The sequence below is a fragment of the Lipotes vexillifer genome, unplaced genomic scaffold, assembly GCF_000442215.2.
Source record: "Lipotes vexillifer unplaced genomic scaffold, Lipotes_vexillifer_v1.1 scaffold3, whole genome shotgun sequence".
Lineage (NCBI taxonomy): Eukaryota > Metazoa > Chordata > Mammalia > Artiodactyla > Lipotidae > Lipotes > Lipotes vexillifer.
Window position 1 is genome coordinate 737,737 of NW_006783631.1, and position 15,910 is coordinate 753,646.

The 15,910-nt window shown below is 37.3% G+C and overlaps 1 protein-coding gene across 2 annotated transcripts in view; it reads left to right on the forward strand.

Moving 5' to 3' along the window:
• The window catches only part of DPP10 (dipeptidyl peptidase like 10), a 681,887-nt gene that overhangs the window by 556,251 nt on the left and 109,726 nt on the right, over positions 1-15,910 (forward strand). For both annotated transcript variants that reach the window (XM_007456345.1, XM_007456346.1), the window contains exon 10: positions 9,082-9,179. In XM_007456345.1, the coding sequence (XP_007456407.1) occupies positions 9,082-9,179 (98 nt within the window). The remainder of the gene's footprint in view (positions 1-9,081; positions 9,180-15,910) is intronic.

The following is a 15,910-nucleotide window of genomic DNA, read 5'->3' on the forward strand; positions in this document are numbered from 1 at the left end:
ATGGTTGTTAGTATTTGCCTTATGTATTGAGGTGCTCCTATGTTGGGGGCATAAGTATTTACAATTGTTATATCTTCTTCTTGGATCGATCCCTTAATCATTATGTAGTGTCCTTCTTTGTCTCTTCTGATAGTCCTTATTTTAAAGTCTATTTTGTCTGATATGAGAATTGCTACTCCAGCTTTCTTTTGGTTTCCATTTGCATGGAATATCTTTTTCCATCCCCTTACTTTCAGTCTGTATGTGTCTCTAGGTCTGAAGTGGGTCTCTTGTAGACAGCATATATATGGGTCTTGTTTTTGTATCCATTCAGCCAATCTGTGTCTTTTGGTGGGAGCATTTAGTCCATTTACATTTAAGGTAATTATCGATATGTATGTTCCTATTCCCATTTTCTAAATTGTTTTGGGTTCGTTATTATAGGACTTTTCCTTCTCTTGTGTTTTTGTCTAGAGCAGTTCCTTTAGCATTTGTTGTAAAGCTGGTTTGGTGGTGCTGAACTCTCTCAGCTTTTGCTTGTCTGTAAAGGTTTTAATTTCTCCATCAAATCTGAATGAGATCCTTGCTGGGTAGAGTAATCTTGGTTGCAGGTTTTTCTCCTTCATCACTTTCAGTATGTCCTGCCACTCCCTTCTGGCTTGTAGAGTTTCTGCTGAGAGATCAGCTGTTAACCTTATGGGGATTCCCTTGTGTGTTATTTGTTGTTTTTCCCTTGCTGCTTTTAATATGCTTTCTTTGTATTTAGTTTTTGACAGTTTGATTAATATGTGTCTTGGCGTATTTCTCCTTGAATTTATCCTGTATGGGACTCTCTGTGCTTCCTGGACTTGATTAACGATTTCCTTTCCCATATTAGGGAAGTTTTCAACTATAATCTCTTCAAATATTTTCTCAGTCCCTTTCTTTTTCTCTTCTTCTTCTGGAACCCCTATAATTCGAATGTTGGTGCGTTTAATGTTGTCCCAGAGGTCTCTGAGACTGTCCTCAGTTCTTTTCATTCTTTTTTCTTTATTCTGCTCTGCAGTAGTTATTTCCACTATTTTATCTTCCAGGTCACTTATCCGTTCTTCTGCCTCATTTATTCTGCTATTGATCCCATCTAGAGTATTTTTCATTTCATTTATTGTGTTGTTCATCATTGTCTGTTTCATCTTTATTTCTTCTAGGTCCTTGTTAACTGCTTCTTGCATTTTGTCCATTCTATTTCCAAGATTTTGGATCATCTTTACTATCATTATTCTGAACTCTTTTTCAGGTAGACTGCCTATTTCCTCTTCATTTGTTAGGTCTGGTGGGTTTTTATCCTGCTCCTTCATCTGCTGTGTGTTTTTCTGTCTTCTCATTTTGCTTATCTTACTGTGATTGGGTTCACCTTTTTGCAGGCTGCAAGTTCGTAGCTCCCGTTGTTTTTGATGTCTGTCTCCAGTGGCTAAGGTTGGTTCAGTGGGTTGTGTAGGCTTCCTGGTGGAGGGGACTAGTGCCTGTGTTGTGGTGTATGAGGCTAGATCTTGTCTCTCTAGTGGGCAGGTCCACGTCTGGTGGTGTGTTTTGGGGTGTCTGTGGACTTCTTATGATTTTAGGCAGCCTCTCTGCTAGTGGGTGGGGTTGTGTTCCTGTCTTGCTATATGGTTGGCATAGGTTGTCCAGCACTGTAGCTTGCTGGTCGTTGAGTGAAGCTGGGTGCTGGTGTTGAGATGGAGATCTCTGGGAGATTTTCGCCGTTTGATATTATGTGGGGCTGGGAGGTCTCTTCTTGACGAGTGTTCTGAAGTTGGCTTTCCCACCTCAGAGGCAGAGTCCTGATTCCTGGCTGGAGCAGCAAGAGCCTTTCATCCACTCGGCCAGGTACGTGGGGAGTTTCTTGCCTTTTGGGAGGTCTGAGGTCTTCTGCCAGCATCCAGCAGGTATTGTGTAGGAGTTGTTCCACATGTAGATGCACCCCTGGTGTATTTGTGGGGAGGAAGGCGATCTCCGCCTCTTACTCCTCTGCCATATTTCCACTGCCCTCTGGAACATACTTTATCAAATGCTGGGGTAGAACCATAGTCAGGCATAGCTGGAATAGATGGAATTGTTTTATTGAGTGAAGCGAATATGGAAACCCTGCCCAGATAACAAAACTATTTTTAAGTGTTGGGTGAGGCCTCTGAAAGCAGGCTGTGGAACCATCTGGAGTGTATTGGTTTTTCTCTTATATGTCATCGTTAATTATTTAAGTTCTCTTGCTTTAAAGTTTATTTTCCCCATGTTTACAAACAAAAAAATGTGAGCGCCCCCCCACAAGCATTAATCATGTAAGGATGTCTTATAGAAAACTTTTAAAATTCAGGTTTATATATTTTAGCTCTTAATGAGGTAAGAGAAGGCTGCTGTTTTCATTTAGAAGTCTTTATTAATCCATTTCTTTAGTGAGTTGTACCTTGGGTTTCCAAAGTATAATAGGTTTTATACCTTTAAGTTTATGCAGTACCTTAACTGGGCAGAGTACTGGAAAAATTATCCATCACGTGTATTTTTCTACTCCTGCAATGAAGGCATGGTCAGGGGGGATGACTTTCCTCATTTTCCTATCATCCACAAGACTCAAGTTATCCAAGGTGGGGACAGGAGGAAGGAAAGTAGTGAATATGGAGAGTCAGGGCTGCAAAGCCTGTTTCCTCAGGGAGATTCTGTGCTATCTTTCTCCCCATCCTGTCTTCCTTCCAATAGGTTATAGTAACAGAGTGACAGATTGACAGCTACAGGAGACAGCAGGTTTGAGAGGAATAACATGCCATGATTTTGAAATATTACTTCTAGGGTCTTCCCTGGACATAGATCTGAAAGCACATATACTCAGTGCTCTTCAGGAAAAAATGGCAATTTGACCTAACAACAAAATAATTATATTTCCCAAGACATTTGTATGGTACTCCAAGAAAAGTACTTATGTCTTCTCCAATTGTAGATTTAGCCATGTTTTATGTATGACAGTTTGTGCGGGTACAACATACCTGTACCTGTTTTTTTTTTTCCAGAGAAAAAATTAAAAGATTTTTGAAATACATTCGCACCCCATTTGATTTACTTATAATAATGAAAGTTCACCTGACAATGTGAATACAAACTGAAGAATGGGTCCATACTGTGAAAAGCACATGTCAATGGGCAAGACAGTCACTCAGAGCTGTTCAGTGTGTGCATTGCACAAAGGGAATAAAATCAACCCCAGGGAAGGGACCACTTTCTGTAATTCATTTTCCAAGAGGAGTGGGGATTTTAGGATTCACACAGAAGAGCCATATGTAATAGCTGCATCTTCGAGTTGCCTTCTCAGTTACAGACTCTTGGTGCTTGAACTTGGATACTCCTAGGCCTTATAATTCTATCAAGACTGAGGCAAACAAATGGACATACAGAAACATCTGAGAAAATCTAAATAAGTCAGCAGTAAGTCAGAAGATACTGGGTTGACAAACCTAGACAATTTGTTTTTATATAATAAGTTATTATTTAATTAATATTTCTTAATAGTAAAGCTAGGAATAAAATAATAATAATATTTGTTTACTAAATGGGTAAATCATGTGTGCTAATAATATGCTATATATTTTCAGGGAGACTTTTCACGTTGTTTCTTCATTCAGCCGTCTTCACAAGTGCCTCTGTTTTACAATTGGGCCAACTAAGCTTCTAAAAGGCTAAGTCCTTTTATAAAAGTCATAGTTATTTAGAGAACAGAGAAATAACTGAAGTTTATTGATTCTGTCTCTCTCTTTCTGTCTAAAACTACCAGAGGTTAACTTGTATCTCAGAAGATGTAGCTGGAATCAAAATATCTTCTTGTCAGGTTAACGAATAGATGTGGAGCTCTCTTTGCTCCATTAACTACAAATGACTCAGCTCTGTATAAGTAAAATTCTTAGCCTGTATATTTAATAAATGATGTATCTAATGCATGATGTATGTAATATATAGTGAATGTCCTGAGTGTGTATTAATGACTACCATTGAGGAGTATTAAAAATAAAGACAAATATTATAGTGGCCAAAGAGAAAGAATCCCAAGTCCTCAGGTGGCTGTCAGTAGAAATATCTGCCCAGGTGCTTAAGACAACAGGACTCAAAGAAACTAGGTCTGGGTTTTCATCCTAGTTCTCAGAATAAATTTCAGAATAATTTTCGGTCTATTACTTGAATTTTCAGTCTCATTATTTTCTACTCTGGTTTAAAAAAATGTTTGTTAGTTTTTCCACTAACAAGTGTGTTATTTTGATTTGTTCTTGCTTATGCAATAAACTTCCAAAAAGTGGTGCTTTAGACATCGAAGTAATGCATAGAGTTCACACTAAATTGTACTTCAAACTAAACTAGATTAAAACGAGTACAGCAAATACCCAATGTGGTCAGGTTTACTAATGAAATACTTACACTAAACAAATATATTTGTATTTTGCTTAATTCAGCATAATTCAGAATTTGTAAATACCCTATCATTAGCAATTCAGCACAAAAAAGATGCACAGTTCTATCTCAGCAAGTCAGGTTAATCTTCTTAATTAAAACATTATCTCGTTTAATGACAGTTTGGTTGCCAGTAAAATAAGGTTAAATATTATTGAGGCTTGTGTTTCAGAATCATAGAGGAAGGATTCTATGGGTTTGCAGTCTTTGTAGCAAATTAGACTGTTAAAAAGCAAATAGATGAACTCCTCTAATTTGCAAACTGTTGAAACAATTCAAATATTAAAGGGTACAAATGAACTTGCAATGTGCACTTAATTTCAAAACTCCAAGGAAAGAAATCAAATTGAGATTATAGAATGCTAGACAGCTGAATTTTGGAAACAGCTTAATGTTTGGTTTTTGTCTAAAACTGACCATAGGTGTACACAACTTTTTTTTTAGATGTTTTCATTCCTTTACTTGCTTTCAGTTCCAGTAGTTTCATACAAATTCAGAGGGAGATAACAGACTTGCATTGACTTTGAACCAAACGGATGTTAAGTGGTTATGTTTTCATTTATCAATGATCCTCTTGTTTAATGATGGCTCCAAACTTTTCTATTTGAATCTGAAAGTATTTTAAATTCATATAATAAATTAGTTGGCATTTTTCATAAATGCTTTGTTATAGTAATGGCTTTCTAACTTTATCTTGTACTTCAATCATGGACTTTTAGACTCATGATGTGTACACAACTTTTAATTTGTTTTCATGTGAAAACTAATTGGGATACCAGTGATCCTGTATAGTCCTATAGACCTGAAAAAAACTGCCTTAATATGTGGTAATAACTGTGTATATCTTTGACAAAGTATGTCATGAAATAAGGCATCACTGATAAGAATTCATAAAAATTGATAAAATTTAATTTAATTTCTCTTTTTCTTTAATCAGTTTTTTTTTGTTCGTTTGTTTTGGTTTTTGTGTGTGTGTGTGTGTGTGTGTGTGTGGTACGCGGGCCTCTCGCTGCTGTGGCCTCTCCCGCCGCGGAGCACAGGCTCCAGACGCACAGGCTCAGCGGCCATGGCTCACGGGCCCAGCCGCTCCGCGACATGTGGGATCCTCGTGGACCGGGGCACGAACCCGTGTCCCCCACATTGGCAGGCGGACCCTCAACCACTGTGCCACCAGGGAAGCCCCTAATCAGTTTTTTGAAAGATAAAAAATATGAACAGTTTTTCACTCGCTAGAAAAATCAGTGTCTGACCATTATTTTTAATTCATGAGTTAATTAATTATGTAATTAAGTATATACTATTTTTTGGCACTTTTGAAAATCATCTTTTTTGTTAGTCCATATAACAAAAGTATGAGATGGTTTTTTCCACTGAAAGGAAATCTACTCTGGCTCAAAACTTCTGTGACATATTCTCAGAGAAATGTCTCATTTTTGAGAATCAAATAAAATAATACTTGAGGATCTTTAACATCCTGTCCATGGTCCATATCCAATAAATAAAAGTCAAAATTGAACCCAGATTTCTCTGATTCATAGATTAAACTGAACCAGTTCTCAAAATGTTGCCCTTTTACTAGCAATATCAGCCTCATCTGGGAAATTATTAGAAATGTGAATTCTCAGGTCCCATCTAGACATTAAAAATGCTGGAGGTAGGCCTCAGCAGTCAGTGGTTTAATTAGCTTTTCAGGCCCTCTGGATGATTTTCATGCAAGTTCACCTTTAATAACTGCTGAGCAGTAGTATATATCTATATATAGGTATATGCACATATATCAGTGTCTTAGCAACATTTGCATACTAATTATAATCATCTGGAAATCCTCTTACAACACAGAATTTTAGGTCCACACCCAAAGATTCTGATTCTGGATCTGAATATAGGTCTGTCCATTTGGGGCCCATGAATTTGTGTTTCTATGGTTCTAATTGATGCTGCTGGTTTAAAAAAAGCACTTTGAATGACACTACTAAATACTCTGCCCCAGCTCTAAATTTTAACATACCTGATCAAGCTAGAGAAAAATACAGAGAAAGACCAATACTTTCAGGGAGAAACATGGCAATTGAATTAAAACAAAAGTGATGTGAAAGGGACCTCCTAAATGAGGTAGAAGGCTAAATTGCCCAAGACAGATGAACCCAAGCACTGGAGGGTTTTAGAGCAATAAAAAGCTTTACAAAATTTGACACCTGAGCCTTCTCTATGAGGCAGGCTCATAGCTTATCTTCCAGGAAGCCCTTTATCATATGAACCATTTTTATAATCTCTCTTTATAGTCACTGCATTTCTAAAATGAAAGCCTTTCTGGACTTCTTTCTTTGGATCAAACTTCTGATGTGTGTGATACGCTCCCACAGATGTGCTAGTCATTTTTTTAACGAAGACTTTATTTTTTAAGAGCAGTTTAATATTCATAGCAAACTTGAGGGGAAGGAAGATATTTGTGCCATATACCCCCAGCTCCCACTTAGCACCCCCCATCAGAGTTGTGTGTTTGATATAATTGATGAAGCTCCATTGACACATCATAATCACCCAAAGTACAGAGTTTACATTACAGTTCAATCTTGTTGTTATGCATTATGGTTTTGGACATATGTGTAATGAAAAATACAGAGTATTTTTCACTGCTCTACAAATCCTGTTACTTCATCTATTCATCCCTCCTCCCTCCCCTCCATGTTTGTTATTTTTAATAACTTAACAAAACATTCTTGAGGAGTTATTACTGATTATTGGTGGAATGCATTATGTTGCTTCTCTCCTGATTTAACTCTGGGTTTTGTCAGTACCAATTCCTTGAACATGAATCTTTCTTTTTCTTTTTTTATTTTTGCGGTACGCGGGCCTCTCACTGTTGTGGCCTCTCCCATTGCGGAGCACAGGCTCCGGATGCGTAGGCTCAGCGGCCATGGCTCATGGGCCCAGCCACTCCACGGCATGTGGGATCTTCCTGGACCGGGGCACGAACCCGTGTCCCCTGCATCGCCAGGCAGACTCTCTCAACCACTGCGCCACCAGGGAAGCCCTGAATCTTTCTTTGGTACCTTTAAATCACTTTTATCATTTCCTTTAGATTTTTTTCAGGTCTTTTAATTCAACTCGCTTTTAATTTCCTTGTCCTTCTCTGTATATCTCACATGGTCTTCTCTTCACAAAGCAGCTACACCACAGTGATACTGGTGTATTGTTTAGAAACACATTGAGCCACAAGTAGCCAATTGATTCTGTTAATTATTTATTCACATAAACATTCTTTCATTCATTCATCCTACATGCTTGAGATATATTGGCATAAGTTCCCATTTCTGCTCCCTAAGATTTCAGTGTATTTAGAAAAACTTTGAAGGCCTAGGAATGAATGGAAGCAAATCTAGAGCAGTTAAGAGCATCCTGGGGTTAAATACTAGCTCTCTCAGTTATTGAATGTTTCACCCTGCACAATTTGCTAAGCTTCTCCATTTTCATCTGGAAAATGGTTATAAATAAGTCTTAGGACTGTTGTAGGAACATATAATACGATAATTCATTTGATGCTTTAACACATAAGTAGGAGCCAGAAACATACGAACTGCTATACAGACTAGTTATTATTTCATAAATTTTGATTTAATAAACTCAAATTACATTTTCTTACCACTGTCTTTCTAGTATTCATGCCAGGTACATAGTGAGGGCATTCTGCTCCATGGCCCACATCCCAAGGGACATTTATACCTCATTTAGTATTCATTATAATTTAAAAGAAAACCTGTGATGATTAATGCATGGAAGAAATTAGGTATTGTGGAATTTTAAACATGTGGCACTGGGATTCGGTAGGTTTTCTTTTTCTTTCTTCTTCTTTTTTTAAAAAATTAGCCAAGCTTTCTTCCCTTTGCTTTTCATATCCTGTAGTGTGAGCAGCTGCTTTATCTACTAGTTGTTTTGTTAAGCCAGCCCTTCTGGTGTCATTCTAGGGGAAGAACACAGAGCATTGCCTAGTGAGTAAAGTCATCATGATTTTCTATCACCTTTAATTGTCTGACTAAAATACTAGAGAAGCAGCAATCTACAAAAACAATTGAAAGCAATCATGTTGTTGAATTTAAAATAATTTCTACTTCAGAGAAATTAAACTTTTTTCCCCATTCTAACACAAAATTGTAAAAAAATCAAAATGCATTTTCTTTTCTCTTTCTGACTTACTCATGTATATGGAATGTAAAAAAAAAAAAAAATTTGGTACTGATGAACCAGTGGCAGGGCAGGAATAAAGACGTAGACAGAGAATGGACTTGAGGACATGGTGTCAGGGGTAGGGGAGGGAAGCTGGGGCAAAGTGAGAGTAGCATCGACATATATACACTACCAAATGTAAAATAGATAGCTAGTGGGAAGCAGCAGCGTAGCACAGGGAGATCAGCTCGGTGCTTTGCCGTGACCTAGAGGGGTGGGATAGGAGGGTGAAGCAAGAGGGAGGGGATGGGGGATATATGTATGCATATGGCTGATTCACTTTGTTGTACAACAGAAACTAACACAGTATTGTGAAGCAATTATTCTCCAATAAAGATCTATTTAAAAATGCATCTTCTTTCTTTCTCAATATATCCTAATAATATTTGCATTGCAACTTTCATTTTCTCAAAGGCAGGTCAAGTGAACCCAACAATCAAATTATATGTTGTAAACCTGTATGGACCAACTCATACTTTGGAACTCATGCCACCCGATAACTTTAAATCAAGGTATGTAATTTCAATTTCACTTTTACCGGAAGATAGATCTCTTAACTCCAGTTATCATTTTGTTGCAATTTAGAGAGAGATGTGATCAGCTCAACAAATTCACTTGAAAATAAAACTGAGGTTGCGTCCATTAGTGCAGGAATGAACTCATTGTGGATCTCTTGTTGTTCCCAGGAAGCATTTAGAGTTTTTAGGTCATTACCAGCACCACAAAATGACTAAATATACTGATACCAAGAATTAGCTCTTTGGCAGGAGATGTGACAGAGAGATGGGAACAAAGGATTTTGTAATTTTCCATTGAATTTTCTTCCTGAAAATAGTCACTCAATGTTTTTAAATGGTCCTCTTTCAAAGAGTATAATCTTCCTAAAATGTGTGTAATTTTCCAACTTTTTCCCTGTAACTTGCCAATGATTCCCTAGCTTTGTTTTCCACTCAGAGAAATTTAATGAGATTTTGTTTTGAAATATTCTACATAAGAATCCTGCTTATTTAAGTCTGAGTGGGGAGAAAAGAAACACATTTTATGGGTCAGAAACATAATTTTTATATTAGCAAAATTTCCAATATTTGAACAGCTAATCAAATGACCATGTGGATTGTGAAATCCAGAGTGGTCTCAGACTTCAAAGGTAATTCTTTCAAATATTTTAATCCTGTGAAAATTTACAGTAGTCCTGGAGATGGAATAGGCAGCTGATTTAGGAAAATAGTTTTATACTATATTGAATGGTATAAGGCTAAGCTTAGAGTTTGTTTTGATGACATCAAAAATAATCACAGGGTGACTGATTCAAGTAGAAATTCCATTCAGTGTTCCATTGACATATTTGGGAAAATTTCATCCTATTAGGGATTTTCACAGATAGTGCAGCCTTTAGCATGTAGAAATTTTTTCTACTTGAAAAGTTATTAAAAATATATGGAATGCTTACACTGGAAAGACCCCCATTATGATCTAATATAAACTGTTCCTATTATTGATGGAAAAGATGGGGTCCAACGAAAAAGTATGCTAAAGATTAGTTGGTAGTAGAGGTAGAAAGTGAATTAAAGCCTGTTTCAAGTTATAGAGCATTTCATCTAGGTTGTGATGAAAGATCTTACAGAGTCATTAAAATTGACATATAGAATACAGTACAGTTGACTAAATCAGATGAAACTTATACTTCTGAGCTTGGTTTACCATCCATGAAAGATTTGGACACAAATGAAGCAATTATGAAAATTATTAATATTTTATGTGATCCTTAAGGCTTATCTTTTTCTCTGGTTTGTTCAGTGCTCTGAATTAACAATAAAGAACACTAACCTGGAGTGTTAGAGTCACATCTCTACTACCACTTTATTGTGTGACCTTGGATAAGTCACTGTACCTCTCTCTAAGCCTGAATACCCTAATCTTAAAATAATAATTTCTCATTTTTATCAGTTTTTTTAAATCTTTCAAATGGAAGTCAGTTTTATAATATCCAGGTTTCTTTCTAATAGAAGGTAGTGATTCCTGACCTTGATGCTGTTACCTAAGAGTCTTTCTAATGAGTTCACCAGCTAGGACATAGCAGTGTCATCAAATACAAAGCTCTGTAAAGACAGAATCAATTGTCATTATTAGAGTATTAGTTAAGCATATATCTGTTTAATATTTGAGGTACAGTGTGATCAAATTAGTCACCCATTGCGAAAAGATATCACGTATCTTTAGATATTGGAAATCCAGTACATAGAATGGTATACTAGATCCCTCTAAGAATGAGGAAGAATCCTGTGAAGAAAAAGTTCTTAACTGTAATTCAGGTATGTTGGTTTAGCAATGAACTTGGTCTACATTTGGGAGAGTCGTGTAATACCTTATCTGCACAATGTATGTAACATGTTTCTTTTTCTGCTTCGTAGTTATGTAAGTGCCAGTTGTGGCATGTGAAAACACAATTGGCACTTTTGGCACTTCTGGTGCACCAAAGTGTATGATTTACTCCTTTAGTTGGAAAACTCAAGACCAAAATTTACTTCAGAATGTTTTTTTCAATATTCCCCAGGAATATTCAATTTTTATGTTTCCTTACTCATTTGTTCCTGGTGAAAGCTTTAGTCCAATTTCCTATCATCTGCATTTAACCTCTCTGAGCACCAGTATTACTTTGATGGGTCTACAAACACACAAACATGAACAAAATAGAGCTATCCATGGTGCAAATCAAAGAATGCTGCATTTATCTGCACATCAAATGGAAATTAAACTCATACTTTTCCTTGATTTTGTTTTAGGATTATCAATATCTATAATATTTAACACTTAGTACTTTAGCCATATCGAAATTTGCTAGAAAACTATTGTGCCCTCCCTAGTGAGATAGACATTTGAGATCTAAAAGAGCATAACATTTTCCATAATTTATTGGTCAGGGTCCTGGAAATTAAAAACGCTCAAAAGGGGTAATTGAAGTGCAGTTAATTAAGGGGCTATTAACAAAGATATGCACGGGATTAAAAGGAAATTCACGGGCTTCCCTGGTGGCGCAGTGGTTGAGAGTCCGCCTGCCGATGCAGGGGACACGGGTTCGTGCCCCAGTCCGGGAAGATCCCACGTGCCGCGGAGCGGCTGGGCCTGTGAGCCATGGCTGCTGAGCCTGCACGTCCGAAGTCTGTGCTCCGCAACGGGAGAGACCACAACAGTGAGAGGCCCGCGTACCGGTAAAAAAAAAAAAAAAAAAAACCCTAAAAATAGAACTACCGGACAGGAAAAACACAGAGTCTGCAATAGCAGAAAGCCTTTACTGCCCCAGGACTGAAGGAGCAAGGGGCAGACTCACTTAGGAAACCTGAAGAGACTTGTAGCTGAAGAACAGAATGGACCAACAGGACCTGTCCACAGGTAGAACAATTAAGTCATTGCCAAACCAGGCCCCAATAGGGAGTGGGTCCTGGGAATAAACACCCTGAACTCTCTCCTCTAAAGCCTTGAGTTCCTCCAGAAGTCTCTCTTGGGCTAGGGAGCCTTGTTGTAGAGTCCAGCCTCTGGAGACCTTGGGGGTGAGTGGTAAGGGGCAAATTCAAGAATAGATTTGACAGATGGGGAATATTCAACAGACATGATTTGAGGATAATATTTGCCTGAAAATTTATCATTCTTATTACTTTAGGGATGTGTTGGAGATGTCCAGAAGAACACACAATAATTTGACGCCATGTGAAAAGTGTTCTGTCTCTGTTTCTAGTTCTGTTTCTGTCTCTTTCTCTCTGTCTTTGTGTATGTGTGGTGTGTGTCTTTCAATCTCTCTGTCTCTCTTTCTCCGCACACACACACACACACACACACACACACACACATGCATGCATGCACGAGCATCTATGATTTACCTAAGTAATACTTGTACATTTCCTGAAAGCCTGCTATATTTTTCTCAAGTGCATTGTAGATTATGTAACGAATCATGTTTCAACTGTTTGCATCAGTGTATTTTGGACGTGGAGTTTACCCTTGGTGACACCTGGGTATCTCCTGTAACTTATTTTCCTTTATATGTCTTCCTAATTTTACTTACCACAGTATTCTTAAATCATTCTAAGCTAACACAAATTCTTTTTATTTTTTGAAAATGTTAGCTCTATAAATATACAAATTAATAGTTTGTTGGTACCAGTATTAGTAGCAATTTTCCCATATTTATTAGTGACAGTATTCCCATAGGTATTGCAAGCCTATGTACCTTTATTGGAGAATTTAGGTATGAACTTAAAAATACATAGTTAACTTTTAGAGGAAATATTTTTATAATAATGAATCATGCAGATTTAGAGATTTGTCACATTGTTTTGGAGAAGTGGTTATCTCCTGTGTTCATTCATCTCCAGGCTGAAGAATAAAGACAGTGGTTTGTCTTTAGGTTCTCCTCACTCTCTGTCTTTGACATTCTACTTACCAGAAACCTTTCTTTCGTCATCCTCCCTTTGTGACACATTGTTCTCAGCCTGTTTCATTGATAGGACACTGTCATATTGCTCCTGTCATTCTGGGCTTGAACTGCCATGGTTTTTCTTCCTATTTAATTGAAGTATGTCTAGTCTGTGTCTCTTATTCTACCAGTGAATGTCTGTACCTTCCAATAAAATCTAATTAATAAATTTATCTGTGTTGTTGGAAGTGACCCTTCTTACAAGTAAAGCATGGATATTAACAGAGGTCTTTGGAGGACACTAGCTATGAGTTGGTCATGAATGTCATCACAATACACTTGTGGGCAGAGATCTTGGGTTATCTGGAAGAGAGTGAGCTCAGAGTAACCATATGTGCACAAAGAATGTTGTGAACAAAGAGTAGTGATTGGACAGGAAGCCAGTGAAAACACAGGTGTGACTGCTAATATACCTGTCTGCTGGTGATGCTGGTGCCTCCATTCCACATACCCTTGTGAACAATTAGATCTCTTGTGCCAGACCACCCAGCTAATAGAAAGTCTTTCTTAACTTGAGTGCAATCCCTCTAACCCGCTTGTCTCTGTCTCTGTGGCTCAAGAGGACCAGATCCTCGAGGACTTCCTGGGTAATCCAGAGCCATGGAGACTAGGAACAAGCAGGAAAGCCAGTTATAAGGAAGGGACACTTTTGCTGGCCACTGGTCATGGGACACCAGATCTAATGTGTTCATGAGATGGAGTTCCAGGAGGACAGCCACATCTGCAGCAGGCAGGCCAAAGAGTGTGGTATTTTCAGGTAAGGGCACTTCCTTATTTCCTCATTCAGAGAAACCCCGAATACTTATAAGCAAACTGAACAAGTCATTATAAATCATAAGGAGATGTGCACCTAGGACCTTGGAACAAAGAAAGAATACAGGATGGAATTTAATTAGTAAATATCTTTCCTGCCTTCTTACGTGCCAAGTTCTACTAATCTTTCATTTTGGATATTTCCAGCACTTTATTATGGAAATCTAATTTTATTTTTTAAGGAAGCTCCATACTGTTCTCCATAGTGGCTGTATCAATTTACATTCCCACCAACAGTGCAAGAAGGTTCCCTGTTCTCCAGACCCTCTCCAGCATTTGTTGTTTGTAGACTTTTCTGATGATGCCCATTCTAACTGGTGTGAGGTGATACCTCATTGTGCTTTTGATTTGCATTTCTCTAATAATTAGTGATGTTGAGCAGCTTTTCATGTGCTTCTTGGCCATCTGTACGTCTTCTTTGGAGAAATGTCTATTTAGGTCTTCTGCCCATTTTTGAATTGGGTTGTTTCTTTTTTTAATATTGAGCTGCATGAGCTGTTTATATATTTTGGAGATTAATCCTTTGTCCATTGATACGTTTACAAATATTTTCTCCCATTCTGAGGGTTGTCTTTTGGTCTTGTTTATGGTTTCCTTTGCTGTGCAAAAGCTTTTAAGTTTCATTAGGTCCCATTTGTTTATTTTTGTTTTTATTTTCATTACTCTACGAGGTGGATCAAAAAAGATCTTGCTGTGATTTATGTCAAAGAGTGTTCTTCTTATGTTTTCCTCTAAGAGTTTTATATTGTCTGGTCTTACATTTAGGTCTCTAATCCATTTTGAATTTATTTTTGTGTATGGTGTTAGGGAGTGTTCTAATTTCATTCTTTTACATGTAGCTGTCCAGTTTTCCAGCCCCACTTATTGAAGAGACTGTCTTTTCTCCATTGTGTGTCCTTACCTCCTTTATCATAGGTTAGTTGACCATTGGTGCATGGTTTATCTCTGGGCTTTCTATCTTGTTCCATTGATCTATATTTCTGTTTTCATACCAGTACCATATTGTCTTGATTACTGTAGCTTTGTAGTATAGTCTGAAGTCAGGGAGTCTGATTCCTCCACCTCCGTTTTTTTCCCTCAAGACTGCTTTGGCTATTCGGGGTTTTTTGCGCCATACAAATTTTAAGATTTTTCATTCTAGTTCTGTAAAAAATCCATTGGTAATTTGATAGGGATTGCATTGAATCTGTAGATTGCTTTGGGTAGTATACTCATTTTCAAAACATTGATTCTTCCAATCCAAGAACATGGTATATCTCTCCATCTGTTGGTATCATCTTTAACTTCTTTCATCAGTGTCTTATAGTTTTCTGCCTACAAGTCTTATGTCTCCCTAGGTAGGTTTATTCCTAGGTATTTTATTCTTTTTGTTGCAGTGGTAAATGGGAGTGTTTCCTTAATTTCTCTTTAGGATTTTTCATCATTAGTGTATAGGAATGCATGAGATTTCTATGCATTAATTTTGTATCTGGCAACTTTAACAAATTCATTGATTAACTCTAGTAGTTTTCTGGTGGCATCTTTAGGATTCTCCATATATAGTATCATGTCATCTGCAAACAGTGATAGTTTTGCTTCTTCTTTTCCAATTTGTATTCCTTTTATTTCTTTTTCTTCTCTGATTGGCATGGCTAGGACTTCCAAAACTATGTTGAGTAATAGTGGTGAGAGTGGAAATCCTTGTCTTGTTCCTGATCATAGAGGAAATGCTTTCAGTTTTTCACCATTGAGAATGGTTTGCTGTTGTTATCATAAATGGGTGTTGAATTTTGTCAAAAGCTTTTTCTGCAACTATTGAGATGATCATATGGTTTTTATTTTTCAATTCCTTAATATGGTGTACCACATTGATTCATTTGCATATATTGGAGAATCCTTGCATCCCTGGGATAAATCCCACTTGATCATGGTGTATGATCCTTTTAATGTGTTGTTGGATTCTGTTTGCTAGTATTTTCT